Source organism: Protomyctophum bolini (assembly GCF_963924005.1).
Source record: "Protomyctophum bolini genome assembly, chromosome: 9".
NCBI classification, from domain to species: domain Eukaryota; kingdom Metazoa; phylum Chordata; class Actinopteri; order Myctophiformes; family Myctophidae; genus Protomyctophum; species Protomyctophum bolini.
Window position 1 is genome coordinate 22265398 of NC_137870.1, and position 22012 is coordinate 22287409.

General features: G+C 42.6%; 1 protein-coding gene across 1 annotated transcript; it reads left to right on the plus strand.

The window, feature by feature from the left end:
* Positions 1-9418: 9418 nt before the first annotated feature.
* LOC308321779 (extracellular calcium-sensing receptor-like) lies at positions 9419-13901 on the plus strand (the record flags this gene model as incomplete). The annotated part of the gene is made up of 10 exons (XM_080772870.1): positions 9419-9549; positions 9711-10014; positions 10150-10236; positions 10313-10420; positions 10541-10707; positions 10908-11385; positions 11467-11697; positions 12674-12797; positions 12881-13353; positions 13467-13901. The coding sequence occupies exons 1-10, from the start codon at positions 9425-9427 to the stop codon at positions 13899-13901; spliced, it is 2532 nt and encodes an 843-aa protein (XP_080628996.1). The 5' UTR covers positions 9419-9424.
* Between the last annotated feature and the right edge of the window lie 8111 nt (positions 13902-22012).

Sequence of the window (22012 nt, forward strand, 5' to 3'; positions counted from 1 at the left end):
TTTTTTCCTTTTTTTGTGCTCTGTTGTTTCTTTTTGTCCGTTTATTGGACGGTAGTCAGAGTGGAGTTGATTCCATGCCTCTATCGCCGGCCCTGTTTAGACCCTATGTTTTTTCCAGATAAAAGTATCCTGCATGCTTCTGTCTACAGCTGTAGATCCTATCTATGCTAAATATGCAAATGAATAACCACAGTCAAAGATCAAAACAATATAGACTATTCTTGGCCTCCACCAGGCAAATCAACTCGCTTAAGATGTTTGCTATTTGCTATGATTCCTCTTATGTTATAAAACCACTGGTTATTTTTCTTTTACAAAATGAACTGTTCCAATTTTGGATAAAGGCGCTATATAAATGCACCATTTACCATTTGGGGACAGTAGAACCCCTCCTATGGGCGCTGTGTAGTGGCCCGGGCTGTCTGTTATGTTTATTGTTCTTATTATATGTGCAGGGCGATATGTTTATTGGGTATTCATTCATGTGTCATGTATTGTAATAAATGTGTCACATCAAACATATCCCAAATCTCCTTGTGGATAGTTTCAGATAGTTTATGGCTCAGTGGTGGTGGTGTGGGGGTCCAATTCAGGATAGCCAAGACCCTGTGCTGACTTTCAGCCCAGCTGGTTCTACACACTTTCGATAAGACATAGGACTGTGCAGACACAGGTGGGACTGCTGCACCAACCAGAAAATAACCACCTACATGCCCACCGACAACAGTACCAGAAACGGGTCTGTGAGTAACGGTGCACAGCAGAAAACATTGCCATGGAAGCACAGCTCTGGCCTCAGACTATTTTCGAGGAATACCAGGTGTAGACAGTGAGACTCCTCCACGTGATCTTAGCACTGGCACATCAGAGCCACCAGGCCTTGAGGACGCAAGAGAGGCATCCACGCCAATCCTGGTACTTAATTGTGTTGGGTGCGCATGTTAATGGAGACAGTAGAAGCCATAGGCGCACTGTTGGGGAATGACCTATTTATTTTTCCCGACTGGCCTGGTGGTCTCTCTAGCACCGTTCCAATTTTGTCGTCGATCGCCGTTGTGTATTGGCTGCCGCTGCATGCTTGCCTCTGGCAGCAATGACCGTTCCTACCCTACGTGCAGTACTGGCAGTTGCTCTCTAGTCTCAACTCTCTGTCTCGAATATTGTCCCCCCACTTTTTACGCCCCGACGGCGCTACTGATAGAAGCCCTCAGGTGTGATCTGTCTGTAGTGTGTAGTGGCCCCTGCTGTTAATGGCTTAGTGGGACTTGCCAGCATGCTTGCCAGTATGCTTTGGGGTACACTGTGTCATTGTGCTCATTATTTAGTTAGTATGCAGGGGAATGGGGAATTGAGTTTAATTAGTAGTGGGGTTCATGGGTTATTGGTGTTGTGATGTGTAAATGTCTACAGAGGGGTAGTAGTGGTGGTCCTGTCCCCCTCCAGTTCCTCATGCAAGTGAGTTGATTTGGTGTTTGGTGTGCAGTGATACACAAATAAAAGACCTGAAACCAACTGGTCGTTACAGTACTGTAGTTTATTTTGATATATCTACATTTGGATTGATTTGTATCAACAACCATTTTTTATGTATTGTTGCCTATCCTTGTCTACTCTGTAATACGATCCTGTAAAATAGACCTAGCTACAGCGATTGTAAATATGCCGCTCATGGCTAATTAGTTTTAGCATGTTTTGAAAACATCTCTGGTGACTCAAGCCTCTCATTAAACCTGAAAATGTATTATTTTCCAACGTTGCATGAGTCACTATTTCATAACCCCAGGCCCAGATGTCATCACTGGGAAACACATAGAGGTACCTGCCTTTGCTTGCCCAGCAAGTCTCACGTTTCATACCCACCTGGGTAAAGCATAAATTGGCAGTTCAGGGACGTTGGTTGGCAAGTGCAACAAATTAAACAGCTTTACAAGCTTGTGTTACGCATCGTTGCACCTTTAATTAGTGACTGATTAAAACACTTCAAGCTAGTCTGGGGTCTGCAATGCACTGGTAATTTTCCAGGTGCTGGAGCTCACAAACAACCTGTTCCTATTAGGGACACAAGGGATTGCATTGACTGTATCAAAACCGAACAAACATAAAATATAATATGCAGTTAATAATATTGACCCTATATCCACTGACTATATTTGAAAAATGTTGTTGATCCCATTCTTTTGTTACAGTATAACAAAATGGTAATTATGAAGAAATTGCTTTAGTATATAGGCTACCTGCAGCAGGAAATGCTTTGATGGTTTGATTGACCAAAAAATACTAAATACATTTAGCCAATACAATTACTAGTACTTTTTATAATATTACCCAAAGAAAATATATTCAAGATTCAAGAGGATGTATTGTCACATGTTCATACAAGTATGTGCAGTGAAATGTATACACTTGCACACTTACAATGTCCAGTGTGTAAATGTGTAGTGTATCAAGTAGAACATTTAAATAACCTTACATTTGTGCAAAACAAGAAACATGGCAACTACTCTACATACAGCAAACTCTTATTTGTGGCACAGACACCTCTCCACAAAACATGCCAACCCGTGCCCCATACATCGCTTGACTACAGGATTGGCTTAAACCTTAAGCCATGAAAGTGTCTCCAACAAAGTTTCATGCAACAGAAAGGGAGGGGGGGACTGCTCACCACAACAACCCCTATATTACACAGACTCAGACAGTATACCGGATTTGCCAAAAATAAATAATGACATATACAGTATCAACATAACACATTAATACATTAATACCCACCACTTGTTACCCCATAGCAAATGGGTATGATAACTCCAGGTCAGGAACAACAGTAAATGTGTATGAACTTCCCTTTGCATGCTGGGAAGTCCTGCCAGCCAGATGGCACAACCTTCTTTCTGCCTTTTTGTAGCAATCTAGTCATAACAAATTTCCATTTTACAGTATGCTATCTGTATGCTCTTAGTGCTGTGTGCCAATTCCATATACTAATGTTGTATATAGTATACTGTTAGCATGCAATCCGTTTTAGGCCTATCCTTTATTATTATTATTATTATTACTTTATCAACTGGTATAAACTTTTATTTTTTTTGCACTCTTTTGGGACAGCAGATAGGCTACCATGCCCATGAGGGTTGGACCTTTTTCAGTTGTAAATTGCTCTCTCCCTGCCACATTGTGGGACATGGAACACGTTTCACGGCAACCAGGTAAATGCAGCTGTGAGGGAGTATTCCTATTTCATATTGGCTGCTTTTAACTTTACAGGAGCTGTCCAAGCTGTACTCGGAACAGTACTAGTAACATCAAAATATGAAACACCCACAGTATGTGGGTGTTTCCTTCAGGCAACTGTGTTTACCTTTCAAATGGCTGCTTTGAAAAAGGTTTCATGATTAATACATTTTAGTATGGACATAGTTGTTTTTCCAGAGTTAGCCTGGTAAACCCCTCCCCCTTGAAAAAAGAAAATCTTTTAACTACACCCCACGTGCGTAGGAACTCCATCCAGGTTCGAATCTTACATTGGTTCCTTGACCTCGAATCGACCCATCATGAAGAGGGAGAGTGAGGAGTGAGGGAGGGATGGAGAGGTCGTGAGAGAGAGACTATTCCAGTATTCCTCAAACACAATAACTCGGTCAATACCTAACCTGCTGATCGACACGATATACCTTATCAGCAAGTTGCCAGAGCCATAGAGTAAGACAGAGTTACGCAAACTCCGTTCACTTCATGGGGCCAGTCCAATGGCGGCTCTTCTATATAGCCTACAGACTTCTATTGAATGGGGACAACCGGAAGTATTGCATGGGGACAACCTGAAGTTTACAGAATGCATTGTCTATGGGGCTCATGCGAGTACATGAACGGTGAACCACCTGACCGTCAATGTCTTCTATTAGATGGCTCTGCTGTAGCTTACAGGTACATAACACTTTATTTTCACTAACTTATTATTCTTCTAGAGTAACCTTTTTTTTCATTCGCTACTCCTCACTCAGTTTTGGCAGCACGCACTTGAGCCATATCTCAAATTGACCGGCTTCATCGGGAATGGTGTGCTTGTTTTTTGCTAAGAGAAATGTTTTATAGTTTAAAGGATATTAATTTATTTGTGCATTAAATTTCCCCATTGGCATGAATGGGAAAATGAGAAGCACTATAGTTACAAAACTTGGAGGGTAGTTTCATAATAATTACTACAAATTAATTAACTTATAATGTTATCGGTCTGCCTTGGTGGCGCTATAACAGCCCACTTTACGTTTTGGCTTATAACTCTTGAACCGTAGGTCGTAAGATCAAAACTATTTTCCCCTGGATTCCTTGTGTCATGACACCCATTTCTGTCAGGATAGATTTTCCGCCATTTTGAATTTTCTTCAAAACACACTTTTTGATCCAGATTTTGTCCAAATCTCACGAAAATCGGTAAACATGATCTCTGGACCTATACGATTAAAACACCACAGGCAGGATTTTGGTAGTGCGTATCGTTAGGCCATAATCGTCATCCAAAGTTAGTGGGAGGGGCCTATTTTACACAGAACGGAACATCCAATCCATCCCGAATTTGAATGACATGTCGTGGATGGTTTAATCAACCCAGAGCCAAAAGCTCTGTTGACTATACTTACCTCACGCTACACACATTGTTGACTACACAGTGCTGCACCCATGCATATGCGAGCACACAAGCCGCAGACGCACACAGTGACACACAAAACATACACCTACTGCAGGGATACTCAAATAGATTTACCTGTGGGCCACATTACAAAAATGGCAAGGGGCCAGGGGCCAGTAGATAAAATTACCACATTAATGATACTTGATAACTTCTCTCTTTCAATTGCTTTATTTTCGCAAAATGTATCAAAGTACAATGTGCATGCACACAATATGTAAATAAATAAATGTGTTACATTTTATTGCATAAACACAAAGAGCTGTTTCCATAACTGCACAAATTATTGCACATAACATGAGTAGCTGTTATAATAACATAATAACATAACATGAGTAGCTCTTTGCCTGCCTGCCTGCCTGCCTGTCTGTCTGTCTGTCTGTCCATGAGTAGTTATTTGTCTGTCTGTCAATGAGTAGCTGTCTTACTGTCTGCCTGTCTGAGTAGCTGTCTGCCTGCCTGTCTATGAGTAGCTGTCTGTCTGTCTGCCTGCCTGCCTGCCTGCCTGTCCAATTGTCCATGAGTAGCTGTCTGTCTGCCTGTCTGAGTAGCTGTCTGCCTGCCTGCCTAATTGTCCATGAGTAGCTGTCTGTCTGCCTGTCTATGAGTAGCTGTCTGCCTGCCTGCCTAATTGTCCATGAGTAGCTGTCTGTCTGCCTGTCTATGAGTAGCTGTCTGCCTTCCTGCCTGTCCAATTGTCCATGAGTAGCTGTCTGCCTGCCTGTCCAATTCTCCATGAGTAGCTGTCTGTCTGCCTGTCTATGAGTAGCTGTCTGACTGCCTGCCTGTCCAATTCTCCATGAGTAGCTGTATGTCTGTCTGCCTGTCTATGAGTAGCTGTCTGCCTGCCTGCCAGCCAGCAAGTTGGTTAACAGAAAATAAATTGTTATGGCTGAGTAAAATAAAATACAATAAACACAATTTGCCTGAAAATAGATTACCCAGCTATGACCTTTTTCATGGAAAAAGTTAGTAGTGATATGGCTGACTGAGTAAAATAAAACAATCTACCTGAAAATAGATAGCTATAAGTGAAGAGCAATTTCCGCAATTTACGCAATTACCATTTCCGCAATTTCCATTTCCGCAATTTCCATTTCCGCAATTTCCTCAATTTACATTTCCGCAATTTCCATTTCCACCATTTCCGCAATTTCCGCAATTACCATTTCCGCAATTTCCGCAATTTCCATTTCCGTATTTCCACAATTTCCGCAATTTCCATTTCCACCATTTCCGCAATTACAATTTCCGCAATTTCCATTTCCGCAATTTCCATTTCCATTTCCAACTATTAATGGCAGCTGGGTTTCATCATTCAAATAAAATAGAATTCTGTCCGTTTAGCTATAAAATTATGTCAGGGAATAGGGATACACAGTATATGTCTTTCATTTGCATTGCATCTCCCCCCCCCCCCCCCCCCCCCCCCAAGCTTTTATTTTCGTTCGAGTAATAGTACAACTCTAATAGTATTACTTATAATAATGTAATTAAAGATAACTTCATTCAGATTTTTTTTTTTTTATTTCATTTTCCAGATTTTTTTTCTTCTTTTTTTTAGATTTTCATTGGTGGGCCAGTCATAATGGGCCTGATGTGGCCCGCGGGCCTGAGGTTGAGTATCACTGACCTACTGTATGCACAAAACGATGTGATTTGTTGTATTTATTTCAGGTATTTTGAGGTGTATCATGGATGTTTTATTTTCTGTTCTATAATGTGACATGTTCGATGTAGCATTGAAGTGTAATTTTATTTCTGCCACTTGGCCAGTTCCCACTTGTAAAAAGAGACGCAGTCTCAATGTGTTTTTACAGTGCACGCACACAGGGTACTCGCTCATTAATTTGGGAAATGGGAATCATGACATTTCCCATGTTATTTCTCCTATTATCAGTGTGCACTATGTTAACGTTCACATTCACAATCAGGTCATTCACAACACCATGTTTTTTTCAATATAAAGAGTGATTGACTATGTCACAATGCCAAAACATTGCGCAGCAATCTGTTGGGTGGAGAAGCAAACCACGGAGACCATTTGTAGGCCTCTAGTGGCCCCAATGAAGTTCGTATATCTTTTATTAACAATCTTTGCCCATCCCCAGATGGCCTGTGTGTGTGTGTGTGTCTCACTATAAAAATGTTGGGGGTGTGAATGTAGTTTAAGGACACAAGGGGGCGCCAAAGCTATAAAATCCTACACTTATAGCCAGTTCTCTGCTGGCTATATCTCTGTTGGAATGTGAATCACACGCTTGCCGTTTGAATACCCATCCCTCTGGCTGGCTGTCTTTCCTCCTTGTTTGACTGTCCCTACATTTTTGAGGTGCGCTAGTTGAACTATATACAGGTTTAATGTTTGTTTTTAGTTCAATGTTTGTTTTAAAAACGCCATTGACAATAAGAGCGCCCCTCACTTCACACGTGTGAGATTTTTTAATGATTAAGCTTTGGCAGTTACAACCGTTAACAGCCAGCTACTGTATGAGAAGAATATTCAAAGAGCCTTATATCAGTGATCTGCAGCAGTCAGGCCAGTACAGTATGAACTGAATGTTGGATGATTAAAAGTCCTTGAGCTTTATGGGATAACAGTCACATACTGAGGAGGTGTTTGTTCAGCCTCTTATTGAAGTCATGAACACTACTTGATGTAAATGTAATGTCTCCAACAGCCAAAGGGGAAGGAGGGAAGGCTGTTCCATTGTTATACAGTAGCAGAGTGGAGAAAGCTCCTATCAAGGCATTTTGTGTTTGACTTGGGGGTGGGGGGTTCCAGGGCGTGGCTTGGTAGTACCCTCCGGGTGTTTCGTCCTGGGGTGTTAGCTTGGGGTAACAGTGCTTTGAGGTCCACTGGACAGCTGGGAGTGTTCATCTTGTAAAGAACTGCAACTGTTACGCGATGACTGTTGTAGATGTTGGCCTTGCCTTTAGCATCAAGCTTGTTGGCCGCACCTTATGCAGTGCTCTAAGACGTTGTCGTGTTTGCAGATGTTGGACAATTTACTACATAATAGTAGGGACAGTCAAACAAGGAGGAAAGCTTATATAGTATAGTCTACCGGTAATAAAATGTTCTGGGGAAAGAAACTACTCATGACTCTCAATCTGAGATGAATATCCCCTTAAGAATATCCGTGCTGAAGAAATCTCATTATTGTTCACTCATGTGTTCACCTCCCCACCAGAGCTACGTGTGGAAAGGAAAGTGCAGCACCACACACATCACACTGCTAAGTCCCCCTGTCATATACCCATACCACTTTGAACTCACTATAGGGACTTTATTAGACAAACTGTGACCTAAGGCAATATTTTCTTTCACACATGTATTCTTTGTTATATAGCCTGCAGGGTTTGCACTAATAATGATAATATGCAGCTGACATTAGAGCATCCTAATTACTCCCCACTGTAGGCAGCTTCAAAGACAGAAGCAGAAAAAATATCCCTCTTAGTAGTACAGAAGGTCAAATGGCAAATGTCTCAAGAAACTCACATTTTTTGCCATAACATCCTTAAAGGAGTAGTTCACCAAAAAAAACTTTCATATCGTTCACACCCCATGAAGCCTTGAATTCATGGATTATTTTGTCTTCTCGCATTCCTAAGCCAATAATTTGATGAGCGGTGGTTTCTCTGGTAGGATACCGCCTCCATGATAACTGCTCTGCCGGTCATCAAATTATTGGCTTATAGGAATGCGACAAAAATAAAGAAATACATAATTTCAAAGCTTCATGGTGTGTGTAATCGATTGAAAAAATGTAATTAACTATTATTTTAAACACATTGTGTCTCTTTTTATCTGTCTTCTTTATTACTCTTTTGCTCTGTGTGTGTGTGTGTGTGCATGTGCGTGTGTGCGTGCGTGCGTGCATGCGTTTGTGCTTGCGTGCGTGTTCAAAGGTGTAACCTGATGTGAAACGAACTGGGACTCAGCTGCCTCTTCACATCACTGAAGGCTCAGTGAGGCTCAGTCAGGCATGACATTGTATTTCTACACGAAAAACAGCTCATGTCTCTTTCCATTATGTTCAGATTTTCGTCTCCAGTTTCTTGTTATTGCCATTACCTCCTGTGCATAAGATATGTTCTCATTCCATTGATCAGAGGCCCCAGGGAGATGACTCTTATCTGACAACTGGTGTTATGAGGAAGGCAGCACATATATCAGCCAGCGGGGTCTCTCTGAAGAGAGCTAGATATATGGATGGGATGGTTGGTGTGATGATAGATGGTTGAAGGCTCTGGGCTATGGAAAAGTATGTGCGATTATGTCTTGTAAATAATAGGTGTTACTTGCACAGGAGCTGAAATCAAATAGTATGTCAAACTTATGTGTAGCTTTGTGAAGTGCTTGACTTTTTCCTCAATTGTTGGAAATTGATAGATAATATATCTCTGGTGATATACTGTAGTGGTCTTTGAGTGTGTTTTAATCAAATTTTAGGCTGTGGTTATTATACATCTTTTGATGTGGTTGTACTTGTACTGTAATCTGTCGTCTCTTCTGTTAAGGTTTTTGTAATGGTTGGATTGTTGGATTGTAAGAGAGTAGCTGAATTGTTATACTGTAGGTCTTAAAGAAGTTGTAGTTCATAGAGAATGAATATGTTACGTGTCAGATCCTCTGGGTCAGGGTTAGGGTTTATGGCACGGTGTCTCCTGTGCTGGGGTACCTTTCCCACGGTATCTAATCAAACACAGTGTAGTCTCATACCAGGTTCTATGTCCCTGCCTGTGCTACAGAAGACTGGGGACATCATTTTAGGGGGGCTCTTTTCTCTTCATGACTCAGTATTAGAGCCCAATCTGTCTTTCACTTCTGTGCCTCGACCCATACACTGCACTGGGTAAGTTTTTTAGTCTTCATAGGTGCGAACTTAACCCATTAAAACAACCCATGTTTAACAGAAAAGCAGGGGGTATCTCCAGTAATTTTAGCTAGCACTTAAAACAGTTAGATTAGTTCGTTTTATGTAACCTCTTTTGTAATAATTTGTCTTCGTAAAAGATTAAATTTTCGGACCTTCCGCTGGATGCAGACAATGATCTTTGCCATTGAGGAGATCAACAAAGACAGGACACTCCTTCCCAATATCACGCTGGGATATAAGATCTATGATTCATGCAGTATGCCCTACCAGGCTCTGAAGGCTGCCATGGAGCTAATGGGCACTGAGGAGCCATTAGAGATGCAGAGAGTGAATCAAGACAATGGCAGTTGTCATGGCACCGTGCCAGTGGTGATAGGGGACGGCGGCTCAACACAGTCCCTGGTTGTAGCTCGTTTTCTGGGAGTCTTCAATGTGCCACAGGTGAGACTTTTTAAATCAAGATTTATTTATTTTTTAATAAAATGCGTAAGAGTTAGTAAAATGTCAGGTACATTTCAACAGTACAGTATTCTGAATGACATGTTTTAAGAAAAACAATACTTTTCTCTCTTTTAGATCAGCTATTTCTCTAGCTGTGCCTGTCTAAGTAATAAGAAAGATTTCCCTGCCTTCTTAAGGACTATGCCCAGTGACTTCTTTCAGGTTAGCTCACAGCCTCACATACTGTAATGGCCCGCCACAGTACCTGCAGCATGTCCAAACAAATATCTTTCTCTAGGTGGATGCTTTAGTACAGCTTGTCAATCATTTTGCCTGGACCTGGGTGGGTGTGGTTGCAGGAGATGATGACTATGGCCGTGGTGGGGCGCACATATTTGCTGAAGAGGTAGTTCTTCACTGCAATGTTTTTTTATAGATGTATGTTGTCTTGCAATCAATAGAGATTCAGTATTATTTTTTTAATACTTGCAGTGAAATATTTGTATCATCTTTCCCTGTTTCTAAGGTTAGAAAGATTGGTGCATGTATTGCCCTCTATGAGATCATTCCTAAAAACCATGCAAAGGCAACAATGACTGCTATTGTGTCCAGGATCCGCTCCTCTGGGGCTCGAGTAATACTGGTGTTTGCTGTGGAGCAAGATGCTGTAGCATTGTTCAAAGAAGTACACAGGCATGCAGCTTTTTCCTTATATATAAGCCTCCTTAACAGCACAAATGTATCATGAGAGAGCGCTCATAGCTAATAATAACACTTTGTTCTATCACTATTATTGCTATGATTGCTTTAAATGTTGTCCTCTGTATCGTTTCAGTGGAAAGCAACGCATTCTCATTGGTACTGCAGTGAAACGATCCTCATGTTGTTTGTAGGCAGAGGTTGATGGGGATACAGTGGCTGGCTAGTGAGGCTTGGAGCACTGCCTCCGTCCTCTCCACCCCCACCCAGTACCAACACATACTCCAGGGCTCTATGGGCTTTGCTATCCGCCGAGCTGACATTCCTGGGCTGCAAGACTTTCTACTTCGCCTGCGTCCCTCACACCCAGAGGCCATTGAGGATCCCTTTTTGATCCCCTTCTGGGAGCAGGTGTTTGGATGCACTCTGAGTAGGGGAGCTGTAGTTCAGGAGGTCCTGGGTGGGAGAAAACCTTTGTGTTCTGGAACAGAGGAGCTGGTCAATGTGGAGAACATCTACTCAGACGTATCCCAGCTAAGGATCTCCTACAATGTGTACAAGGCTGTGTATGCTATTGTCCATGCACTTAAAGCCATGGGAAGCTGCAAGAAAAGGACAGAGCCATTTCCACTGCATACTTGTCCGGATTTGGACACCATACAGCCACGGCAGGTACCCACATGCTTTCAGAATGAATGCATTGCATTGTATTGTGTTATTTTTATTTATGTATGCCGGTCTTTCGCTCCATAGTTGCTTCATTACCTGAAACGGGTCAAATACATCAACTCATTCGGTGATGAGACCAAATTTGATGAGAATGGAGACCCTGTGGCAATGTATGACCTGGTTAATTGGCAGCAGAGATCAGATGGGGTCATGGAGTTCATCACCATTGGAAAGTTTGACGCGACCACAACTGTGGGCAAGAAGAAACTCCATATCCAGGAGCAGAACGTTGTGTGGAACAGCAACAACACTGAAGTAAGGATCTCAGTAGAATGACAAGAGATACTGTACGTGTGTAGTGTACATGCACACCATCATGAATAACCTGACGCTGCCAGATCCAAAAAGCTTGCTACACAAATTTGTTTCACAGCTTATTGGGATCTGGGATCGCGGAAGCAAATTCGATGACGGGGCTGTTCCTTTTTTTCAAGATACATGGTAGATGATTGGATGGGAGCGTCTGTCTATCACCGTGTGGGCGTGCAAACACAACCAATCATATTGACGTGTCTATATAGCTTCACATCCGGTTTCGCACATATCCCGCCCTTAGCTCACGCTGATTGGTTCGGTACGAAGCAGATCTGACTCAGGGCTCAACTCCGTCAGAGATCCCAGATGAGTGTTGTGTTGGGGAATATTTTTCCCCAATACCGCCCTCATCTGGCAGCGTCAGGTTACATCATGAATGCATTAGAGTCTAATGTATGGGTGAGCTTTAGGGTCTATTGGTGTGGGTAAGTTGGGCAACCCCCTCTTTTTGATCTATCAGGTGATCAGATTGGGCTTCAACTGAGTTGAAAAACAACCATTATTAACCATTTATGGTTTGATGTGCATAAGAAGGTTCTCCCCAGATAGTCAGAATTGATTAAATGAGTATATGTTAAAAAAAGAAAAGTTGCCCACCTTCTGAGAATGAATCTCTATGCTGAATCTGCCTTTACATTACGTGCATTTATCACATGGCTTGAATATTAGATTCTCATTGGTCAATTGCTGAATTCAGTTATTTTTTGATAATGATAGAGCTTGGCTCTATAGAACACTGTCTAATCAAAGCCGGATAATATACGCTGTGCCTATAGTTGTTGTTTAGAAATAAGTTTAAACCCCTTCAGGATGAATAAACACCTCGGCTTACGCCTCTGTGTTTAATCATTGGCGTATATTATCCCATGCGTGTATGTGTGCATGCATTGTAATTAGTGTAGTGTGTTTCCTTCAGGTCCCCTTGTCAGTATGCAGCAGCATTTGTCCTCCGGGCACTCGGAAGGCCATCAAACCTAACCACCCTATTTGCTGCCATGATTGTGTGGTCTGCACAGCTGGGGAGATTAGCAATCAGACTGGTGAGGGAATTGGCTTCATGCTCAATCTGTGTTTTGGAGGCTATGAATTTACAAATACTGAATGTTACCTGTCCTTCCATCAGATGCCATAGAGTGTATGCGCTGCCTGTCAGAGTTCTGGTCCAATGCGGAAAAGACTCTCTGCATCCCTAAACAAGTGGATTTCCTCTCCTTCCATGACACTATGGGCAGCACATTGCTTGCTGTGGCCCTTCTTGGTTCCTTCTGCACCTGCATGGTCATCTCCATTTTCTTCTGTCACAGAAACACCCCCATTGTCAGGGCCAACAACTCTGAGCTTAGTTTCCTGCTGCTGTTCTCCCTGACTCTGTGTTTCCTGTGTTCTCTGACATTCATTGGCCGTCCCTCAGAGTGGTCCTGTATGCTGCGTCACACAGCATTTGGGATCACCTTTGTCCTCTGCATCTCTTGTGTTCTGGGGAAAACTATAGTGGTGTTAATGGCCTTCAGGGCAACACTGCCAGGCAGTAATGTCATGAAATGGTTTGGGCCTGCTCAGCAAAAGGCAATTATTGCCCTGTGCACATTGGTTCAGGTAAGGATGTGAAGACAGCTATTTTGAGAGACATAAAAAGACAAAATAAAGCATTGCTGATGCGATTGAGATTTGTAAACAAATATTGTTAACAAAATTATCTTTCTCCTCAGGTAGTCATTTGTTCGGTATGGCTAGCCGTTGCTCCCCCTACGCCACACCGCCTGATGCCACGGGAGAGTGCCGTTATCATACTCCTGTGTCATGAGGGTTCAGCCCTTGCTTTTTCTCTGGTTCTGGGTTACATTGGTCTGCTGGCCTGCCTCTGTCTACTATTGGCCTTCCTGGCTAGGGAACTCCCTGGCAACTTCAATGAGGCCAAACTCATCACATTCAGCATGCTGATCTTCTGTGCTGTGTGGGTGGCCTTTGTCCCCGCTTATGTCAGCTCTCCAGGGAAGTACTCGACAGCGACTGAGGTGTTTGCCATTCTGGCCTCTAGTTACGGGCTATTGGTCTGCATCTTTGCTCCCAAGTGTTACATAATCCTGCTGAGGCCAGAGAAGAACACCAAGAAACACCTGATGTCCAAGATGGAAAAGTTCTAGTACACCATCTTCATTCATAATATTCTGTGCATTCCTCTCAAAAAGATATGCAGCCTTTAAAACTGATGTTTCTGTGTGAATCTGTGTCATGGTGTAATGTTTTTCATGCAGCAAACATCGCCCACATCAATAAAAGATGAAATATGTCCAGAAATCTGCCTAGATCTAAGTCCATTACAAATAATAAAATGTGAACTCTAAATATGAACACACTATACCTGTATTTCTTACTGTTTACCACAGGATGGTGTTAGTGTACTGTTGATATTATCCTTGATATTCATAATTGCTCTCTCTCTCTCCTCCAAACTGGGAATTTTCTCTCAAAGATTGCTATAAGCAGATCATTCACAAATAAATATTTGCTAACACCAAATAATCCAAACCTGAGTCAAGTTTATTCTCAAATAGGCTACACCCCCTGCTCCCGACTGTTGTACAACTCTAAGTACTGAACCCTCGTCTGGTTTGACAGACGGGTAGTGTGTGCCGGCTGGGTGGTGTGTGACAATCCGGTTGAAGTATACCTTGGTACGGCGGCAGCTGTCGACGGGCCCGGGAGAACAATAACGAGACAGTATCAGGCTAAAGGTTCACAAAGTTTATTACACACATACTGTACAGGAAATATATAGAGCTGGATCCTAATGACGTGACAACACCACTTGAGACATAACAACCGCTAACTGCAGCAAGCTGACCTTGCTGTCTGAGATGTCTCCAGTAGCTAACTATAAAGTATGCTACAGTTCAGGCAGTACACAATACATTATCAAGTACACTGTGCTCTCACGTACAAGTACACAGCCATGGGCGATCAGATTACAACATCGACAGTGACTGTTTTTTCTTGCTGAAGCTTGATCATAATATCCATAATCCATTTGTCAGCCAACTCAACTCTTAGACTCCAGGCTTTTGCACTAAATCTAATATAACGGTAAAGATCTTCCATTATGGGTGTCCCCAGCACAAAATCTTGTGACTACAAGCATGGCGCTTACCCTGATCTTGTGCTTTGTAAGTCACTGCAATGTTGTAATTTGGCAGTAATTTAATAATCTCCTGAAATGACAAAGGGTAACTGTATAATATCAACGATACACAATGTATGAATAATATGCAGAATCGTAGCTTAATTTAGTTCAATTTGATCAGTTTGGTTTGGTTTAGCAACAGGAACCACCTAAGACTTCACCTCCTTAGTAGAAGTGCAGCTTAGCCAGCAAATTCCTCAGTGATCTGACCTTAGGATCAAACGATGATGAGGCACAGGGTCTCTGAGGTATGCTATGTGGAAATCCCTGCTGTCATTGGTTAGTCAAACTCTCACATCCCAGAGTCCTTTACATATAAACACCATCCATGCCTGGCTGTTCCCTCTAATAATACATTACATTCGATTGTCACATACAGTATATTTCCCCCTTCTTGTCACAGCTGCTCCAAGGTTAACACTGATTATCCAACACTGATTGATCTGTTGTTCCTGCGGAAAAGGTATGAGATGGATAAAGGAAAGATATTGTGCTCCCCGGTGGCCACTGACCCACAGCAGAGAAAGAGAGAGGGGAGAAACGGATACTATAACTAGCAAGACGAAGTAAAAGACTCTCTGGTGGCACTGCTCATTGTACGCCACCAGAAAAATATAGATGAAAGGTTGCACTAGAGGAAAGGTCATGGGTTCACCAAAATCAATAGAGTTCATCCTGCAATCTTCTGTTCGGATCAGTAGTTTTCAAACTTTTTGTGCCCAAGGCACACCAAAGGCCAAGTAATAATCTCATGAAAGCAAACGCACACCTTTCATGTCGGTGTAAAAAATACTATTTATTTGTTTTTGTTGATTTGTATTATTATTATTATGGGACAGGAGTCAACTCACAGAGCCTAGTCCTTCCACGCGCCAGAATCAGGTTATCCCAGTCCTGGGGTTAGTAGTTCCGGAGCAACGGATTGTGTGGCCTTGCTCATTCCCTGATGGACTGATCGAGGGTAGCTACTGGGACGTAAGTCGGGATTTGATCAACCCCGGCTGGGTCGCCTGAGTGAGGGGTATGGTAGACCCGAAACCCTGTTGACCTCAGGATACATCACTGTGGATACGTCCCAGGTGCATCCATGCGATGTATTTTTAGTTATAGTTACTAGAATTTCGCGGAAGAAGGCAGAAGGCAATAGCGGGAGGGCGATACTAGTCTATACTGTTTTTTTGGTTGTTTTTTTTACCTGGAAAACTTGGCAAACATGGCAACCCATGATGTTTTCAATGTTTTCATTCTAAAAGCAAGCCTGGCAAGTGGCAATGTTTCTATATACCAAGTTGCTTGGATGTCATAAATGTGGCAACCTAGCGGGAATAGTATACTGTGTACTCCTCTGTACTGTACTGTAGTCCTCTGCACTGTCCTGCACTACACTGCACTGGACTGGACTGTGCTGTGCTCCACTGTACTGTACTGTACTGTACTGTACTGTACTTTACTGTACTGTACTGTACTGTACTGTACTGTGTGTCCTCTGTTCTGCTCTTCTGTACTGTACTGCATAGGACATAGGCCAAAACCTTTTAACTCCATTGGACCCTCAAACTGTGCTAAAACAGCTAACTCCACCACCTCTCTCCTTCGCATGCAAGTAATTGACCAACTTTGATGAGGCAGTATTCTCTCACCAAATGGATCTCTTAACCAATGTGTTCTGAGCTCACAGCATATTGTTATCAAACATAACATTGAATGCACAATGGACATTTCATTAATTTCCCATAGCTGACTACCGCACCAGAACCGTGGATTCTCATATCCAACATTGTGCTCCCTCTCATTACCCTCTCTTTTCATGTGCCTTCTGCGAGAGAGAAGAGGTAGGCAGCATACATGTGGATAAATGCATAAACGTGGAGTTCTCTGCCACAATAGAGCCATTCATTGGGGTTCATAATATTCAGTATCAGGTAGCTGCTGCCACTGCTAATCTGATGAGGAATCAGGTCTATGCCTAGGTGTAACTGAGTTTCCCACACTGGGCAATAGACGTCGTTCTGTATGTTTGAACTGTCACAATGTATTCCAATTCATACCCTCTATGGGAATGATGAGAGAATGTGGCTAATGAATGGTAAGAACAACAATACTGCAATTATTCAACCCTCATTACAGTGTGATTTATTTGAGTATATTCAGAACAAACATTTCAGAGCTATTGATGAACCGATGTCAACAGATGCAACATGGGGATTAACATGTCAACATGGGGAAGATAATGACAATAAGAATTAATACAACTATTTGCATTGTGCAAAACTGTAAAAAAGGCCACCCACAAAGCACAGAAGATCAGCATGCTGAATGTGATGAGTTTGCATGGCCTTGTTGAAGTTGTCAGAGAGTTTCCTGGCCAGGAAGGCTAACAGGAGGTAGAGACAAGCGAGAGAGAATCCCACCATAGAGCCCAATGCCCACAATTTTGAGTCCTTGAGTGTGGACGGTTTGGACGTGGATACCTCTCTCTATATAGGTCATGGTGGGGCCAGACGAGGGCACAGATCAACACCTGGAATATAATATTGAAAGGTAAAATACTGTAATGCATAATCATACAGTACTGTAAATGTATTATTATAATAATAATATCCTTTAGAATAGATTACACAACAGTTCTGCAACTAGTGAAACCACAGGTTACCTGAACCAGATGGATATATACCAAGCCTCTGGTGGGCTTGATGGATGCGTGACTTTGAGGACATTAAGCACGGATTGGTGGACCAGTCAAAAGTGTGTCGCGGGTTTGAGTATCACTGCAGTACAGTACATGTAGTTCTATGAGTAGAACAGTACAGTATAAGTAGAACAGTACGGTACAATACGAGTAGTACAATACAATACAATACAATACAATACAATACAATACAATACAGTACAGTACAGTACAAGCAGTACAGTACGAGTAGTACAGTACAGTACGGCACAGTAAGAGTAGTACAGTACGGTATAGTACGAGTAGTACAGCACAGTACAGTACTAAGAGTACTACAGTACTCGTGTAGATACAGTACTGTACTTGTACAACACGGTACAGTACAGTACAAGTACTACAGTACAGAACAGTACAGTACAAGTACTACAGTACAGTACAGTACAGCATAAGTACTACCGTACAGTATAGTATGGTACAGTATGAGTACTACAGTACGGTACAGTAAGAGTACTACATTACAGTACAGCACGAGTACTACAGTACAGTATGGTACGAATAGTTGCACCGCGCTAGACGTGAGACCGGCCGAGCTTCTTTGCCAATGGTGTGTGTCTGTAAAATTATGGAAATTGCAACAGATGTCAGAATTGCTCCAGCAACAAAACTGATGGAGAGAATTATGCCCATGGAATCATTGTAGGAGAGAAAATCAATTTGCTGGTGAATACAAGCTGTATGATCAGGGTTGGTCCAGAACCGAATACACTCTAGAGACCCTACAAAAGAGAGACCATTATAAGGGACAGCAAGAATGATTCTCCCATGACGTTCGCATATACAGTACAATATAAATGATCTCTCTAAGGTACCTGTTTCATTTCTGATCTCTCCCTTGGTGCAGGGCAGGCAGTCAAAGCAACACACTAGTCTCCCTTTCTGCACAGCTTTCTGGGTACAGGGACAGGGATGGCTGCACAGAATTCTGAAAAGAAAAGATAGACATGTAATATGTACTGTAATATTTCTGCAATCCACATGATTTAATATTTCAGAAATAATGCATATTCAATGGATACATCACACACCTCATGTCTTCTGCCCCCTCCCCACACCACTCTGTCCATGTCAATATGAAATGTGCCATCTGTTCCCTCGGATGACACAACATGGCCAACATCGACAAGTTGTACTGTTCCCTCAGCAGTCACATGCAGGTTAAGGATATCAAAGGAAGCAGGTGGGTCTCCAAATTTTGATCAAAAAATATTTGCTCTCCAATGTGTTTTACAAAACACAAGAAAGCCATAATAAAACAAAATATAACAAAACAACAGGTTGCGCTGCTCTCTCTCCTCCATCTGCTCGGCTTTGGGGTTAGCTTGCACAATGTTTGCTGATATTATTGCTTAATAATTATTTTAGGAGCCAATATAAGAAACTAACTTGAAGGAGACTTGACTGAAGAGCATGTGCAATCTAAGCCACCTGCTACCTGAAAGGGCTTCAGATTGGCATGGGGAATACAAACAACGGCCAATGGACAAAAAATGACTATATGAAAAGTGTGGCGGAATAACAATTGGCCCGGTTTCCCAAAGGACACCAGGCTCTTACACCATGGTGTAACACCATACCTCTTGTGTAAGAGGTGTCCTTTGGGAAACCGGGCCACTCACTCTGCTACGCTCTAATACGCAGAGCTGTCCCTATCCCTGTCTGGATGTGCCTGGGACCCCCGGGGACCCCCACACTCAGACGAGTGCGGCTTGCCGGAACCGGGGCGGCTCCCTGGGTGCGTTCCTGGGGGTCTGGATGTTCCGGGGACCCCTATACAATAAATGTATAGTTGCACCGCTCACTTCACACAGGTGTAATTTTACTGTTTCAGCAGCTACATTCTGGTCGGATATGACATGAAATAAACTCTAATCTTGGCGAAAATAAATCCCAGGTACTTAAGAGGAAAGACAGGTCCAGACTCAAACAGTCTTATCAAAAGAACAATCAGCACTCGGTACGCTTCAGAACTTTTTAATATACCGCGGCAGCAGTCAGCATAATGACCGTGTTTTGGCCCTGTTCGATGACTGCTACTGTACTTTAACCACTTAAACCCTCTATTTTAGTGAAATAGACCTGAGACCGATTTTGTCCGTCTACGCTGTTCTCCGAAAATAGCCGTTCTACAAGCTCAATTTACAATTTAGGCATTTAGCAGACGCTCTTAATCCAGAGCGATTTACATTAAGCAAGAACAAAAGCATGGGAATACATCACATAAAAGCATTTATCATGAAACATGCGTAAGTTAAGAAAGTAACAGTGGAATATCTATATAATGAAACTATACATATAAACTATACATATATACTACTATCTATTATTACATTGGAGAAGTGGTACCCAAAAGCAGAAGAAAAACCCAAAGCCACAACAGCTACGTCGCTATTGCAACACCCACAACACCATCTTACACACTACACCCACACACACTCACACGGCAGTGACGTCACACACTTACCCTTCGCAGGCCTTCGCAGTGTTCGGGACCTATCTCCTCATAACGCGTCCTTCGCCAACGCTGACCACCAGCCGACAAACAATAGTCTTTGCATTGGCACTAATAATGGCTCACTTCCACACTCACGCCGCCAATGCATTTGTTTAATACACACATTCTCGGCCCAAACACCCACACCCCCCAGGCTTCCCTACACGGAACAATAAGCACTGCTGCCTATGCTGTTGCCCCAACAGGCCCAGAAACAAGGCCTTCAACCACGCTACTTACATACACTACAACACGCTTACAATTCACAAACCTGGCAACACTGCCCTCTCTTACCAGGCCCGCCCCCACACTAGCTTGACAATCTCATCTCGCGCAGGACAGAATCTGATCTCGCGCAGGAGATTGATAACACAAAGAAGGAAGAGGAGAAATTATAGGATCGCTATTTTGCTTATTCCATCTAAATCTCTGTATTTACAAAATAAATGACTCGGCGATTCCCTTCGTTACATCAACATTGTTCTTTGTCATTACTTGGATTGTGGCAAAATATCACCATTACACCGATCACTTTGCCTATTTTCGCCAGACAGCCAACTGCCCAGTACACATACATACGCCTGCACGCACACGCACGCCTGGCGTGCACACACACACCTGGAAACCACGATCTCTCTCACCACACCACACACACACACACACACGCACACACACACACAGGAATAGCCATGCCGGCTATACGGCAGCGACACAGGATGTTATAATCTTGCGTTTCATTAAATAACTGTCTTTCTCCGCACGCGCACGTGCGCACACAACATTATTCAAGTGAAATGCGTAACGGCAATATTGGGCTAATATAGGCTACCAATACAGGACGAAATAACTGACAGGAGTGACGGTGCTGTGCTGTGAGTAAACTAATACATTTGTTACTAACATTAGGTTGTGGCGAAGTAGAAACGTGGCGAGCAGATAGTGTGTTTTGATCAAACAGGCTAGGTATTGGTGTTGATTTGGGTCAACTGGACAAACAGCGTGGTGTTGTTTTGTGTCTGTGTTTGTGTTGGAGCGCCTCAGTGTGGCCGTACAGGTCATGTGCAACCTCTTCCACAGAGAGATGGAGACACTAAATATCAGCTGGACAAACATGTTTGCATGCATGCATCGCTGCCTTGCATGCTGTGTGCTACTGTTGAGTCTGTCACTTACTTTCACTGATTTATGGCATTGTCTTTCTGTTAAAATCCAACTATGTTAATTTAAGAACTCTGGGCATATAGGTCATTGTTTATTCACTGTGCACACGTGTAGCCTATTGTATGTCAGACTGTATGTCTGTCCCACAGTCACAATCCATTAGTAATTAGGCTGTGGAAATATTCAGTTTGGATTTGCAGGCCCGGCGCCACGGGGGGCAAAGGGGGTATATGGTTACAGACAAAACAATGGTACATTTCCAATAACCCATCGTTACTACATGTGGAGTCAACTCCCGCAATTTATTTCTTCCCATAGTGCGTGGCGAAGTAGCTCTGGGATGAGTGCGCGCGAAGCGCGCGAAATTCTAGTGCTATACATATGTACTATGGCGTGCTATGACTATATACAATGCAATTCTAGTGCTGTCTACATAACATGCTATAAGCTCACAACACATTGTCGTGACGAGTTGTGTCGTGACCAGCTATTTTCAGCAAATTATCCCCCCAGGCCCAGAATAGGCATGCTGGAGTTCAAGTGGTGTTCCTTTGATTAGATTGTTGTAGTGTTTGGCAAAAATATATTGTAGTGCTTAGAACCAGCAATGAATTAATCTCATATTTTATTTGAAGTATGTTTGGTGCCAGTCGTACTCATAGACATGCAGGTATTTCTTGGTTTTCATATTAAG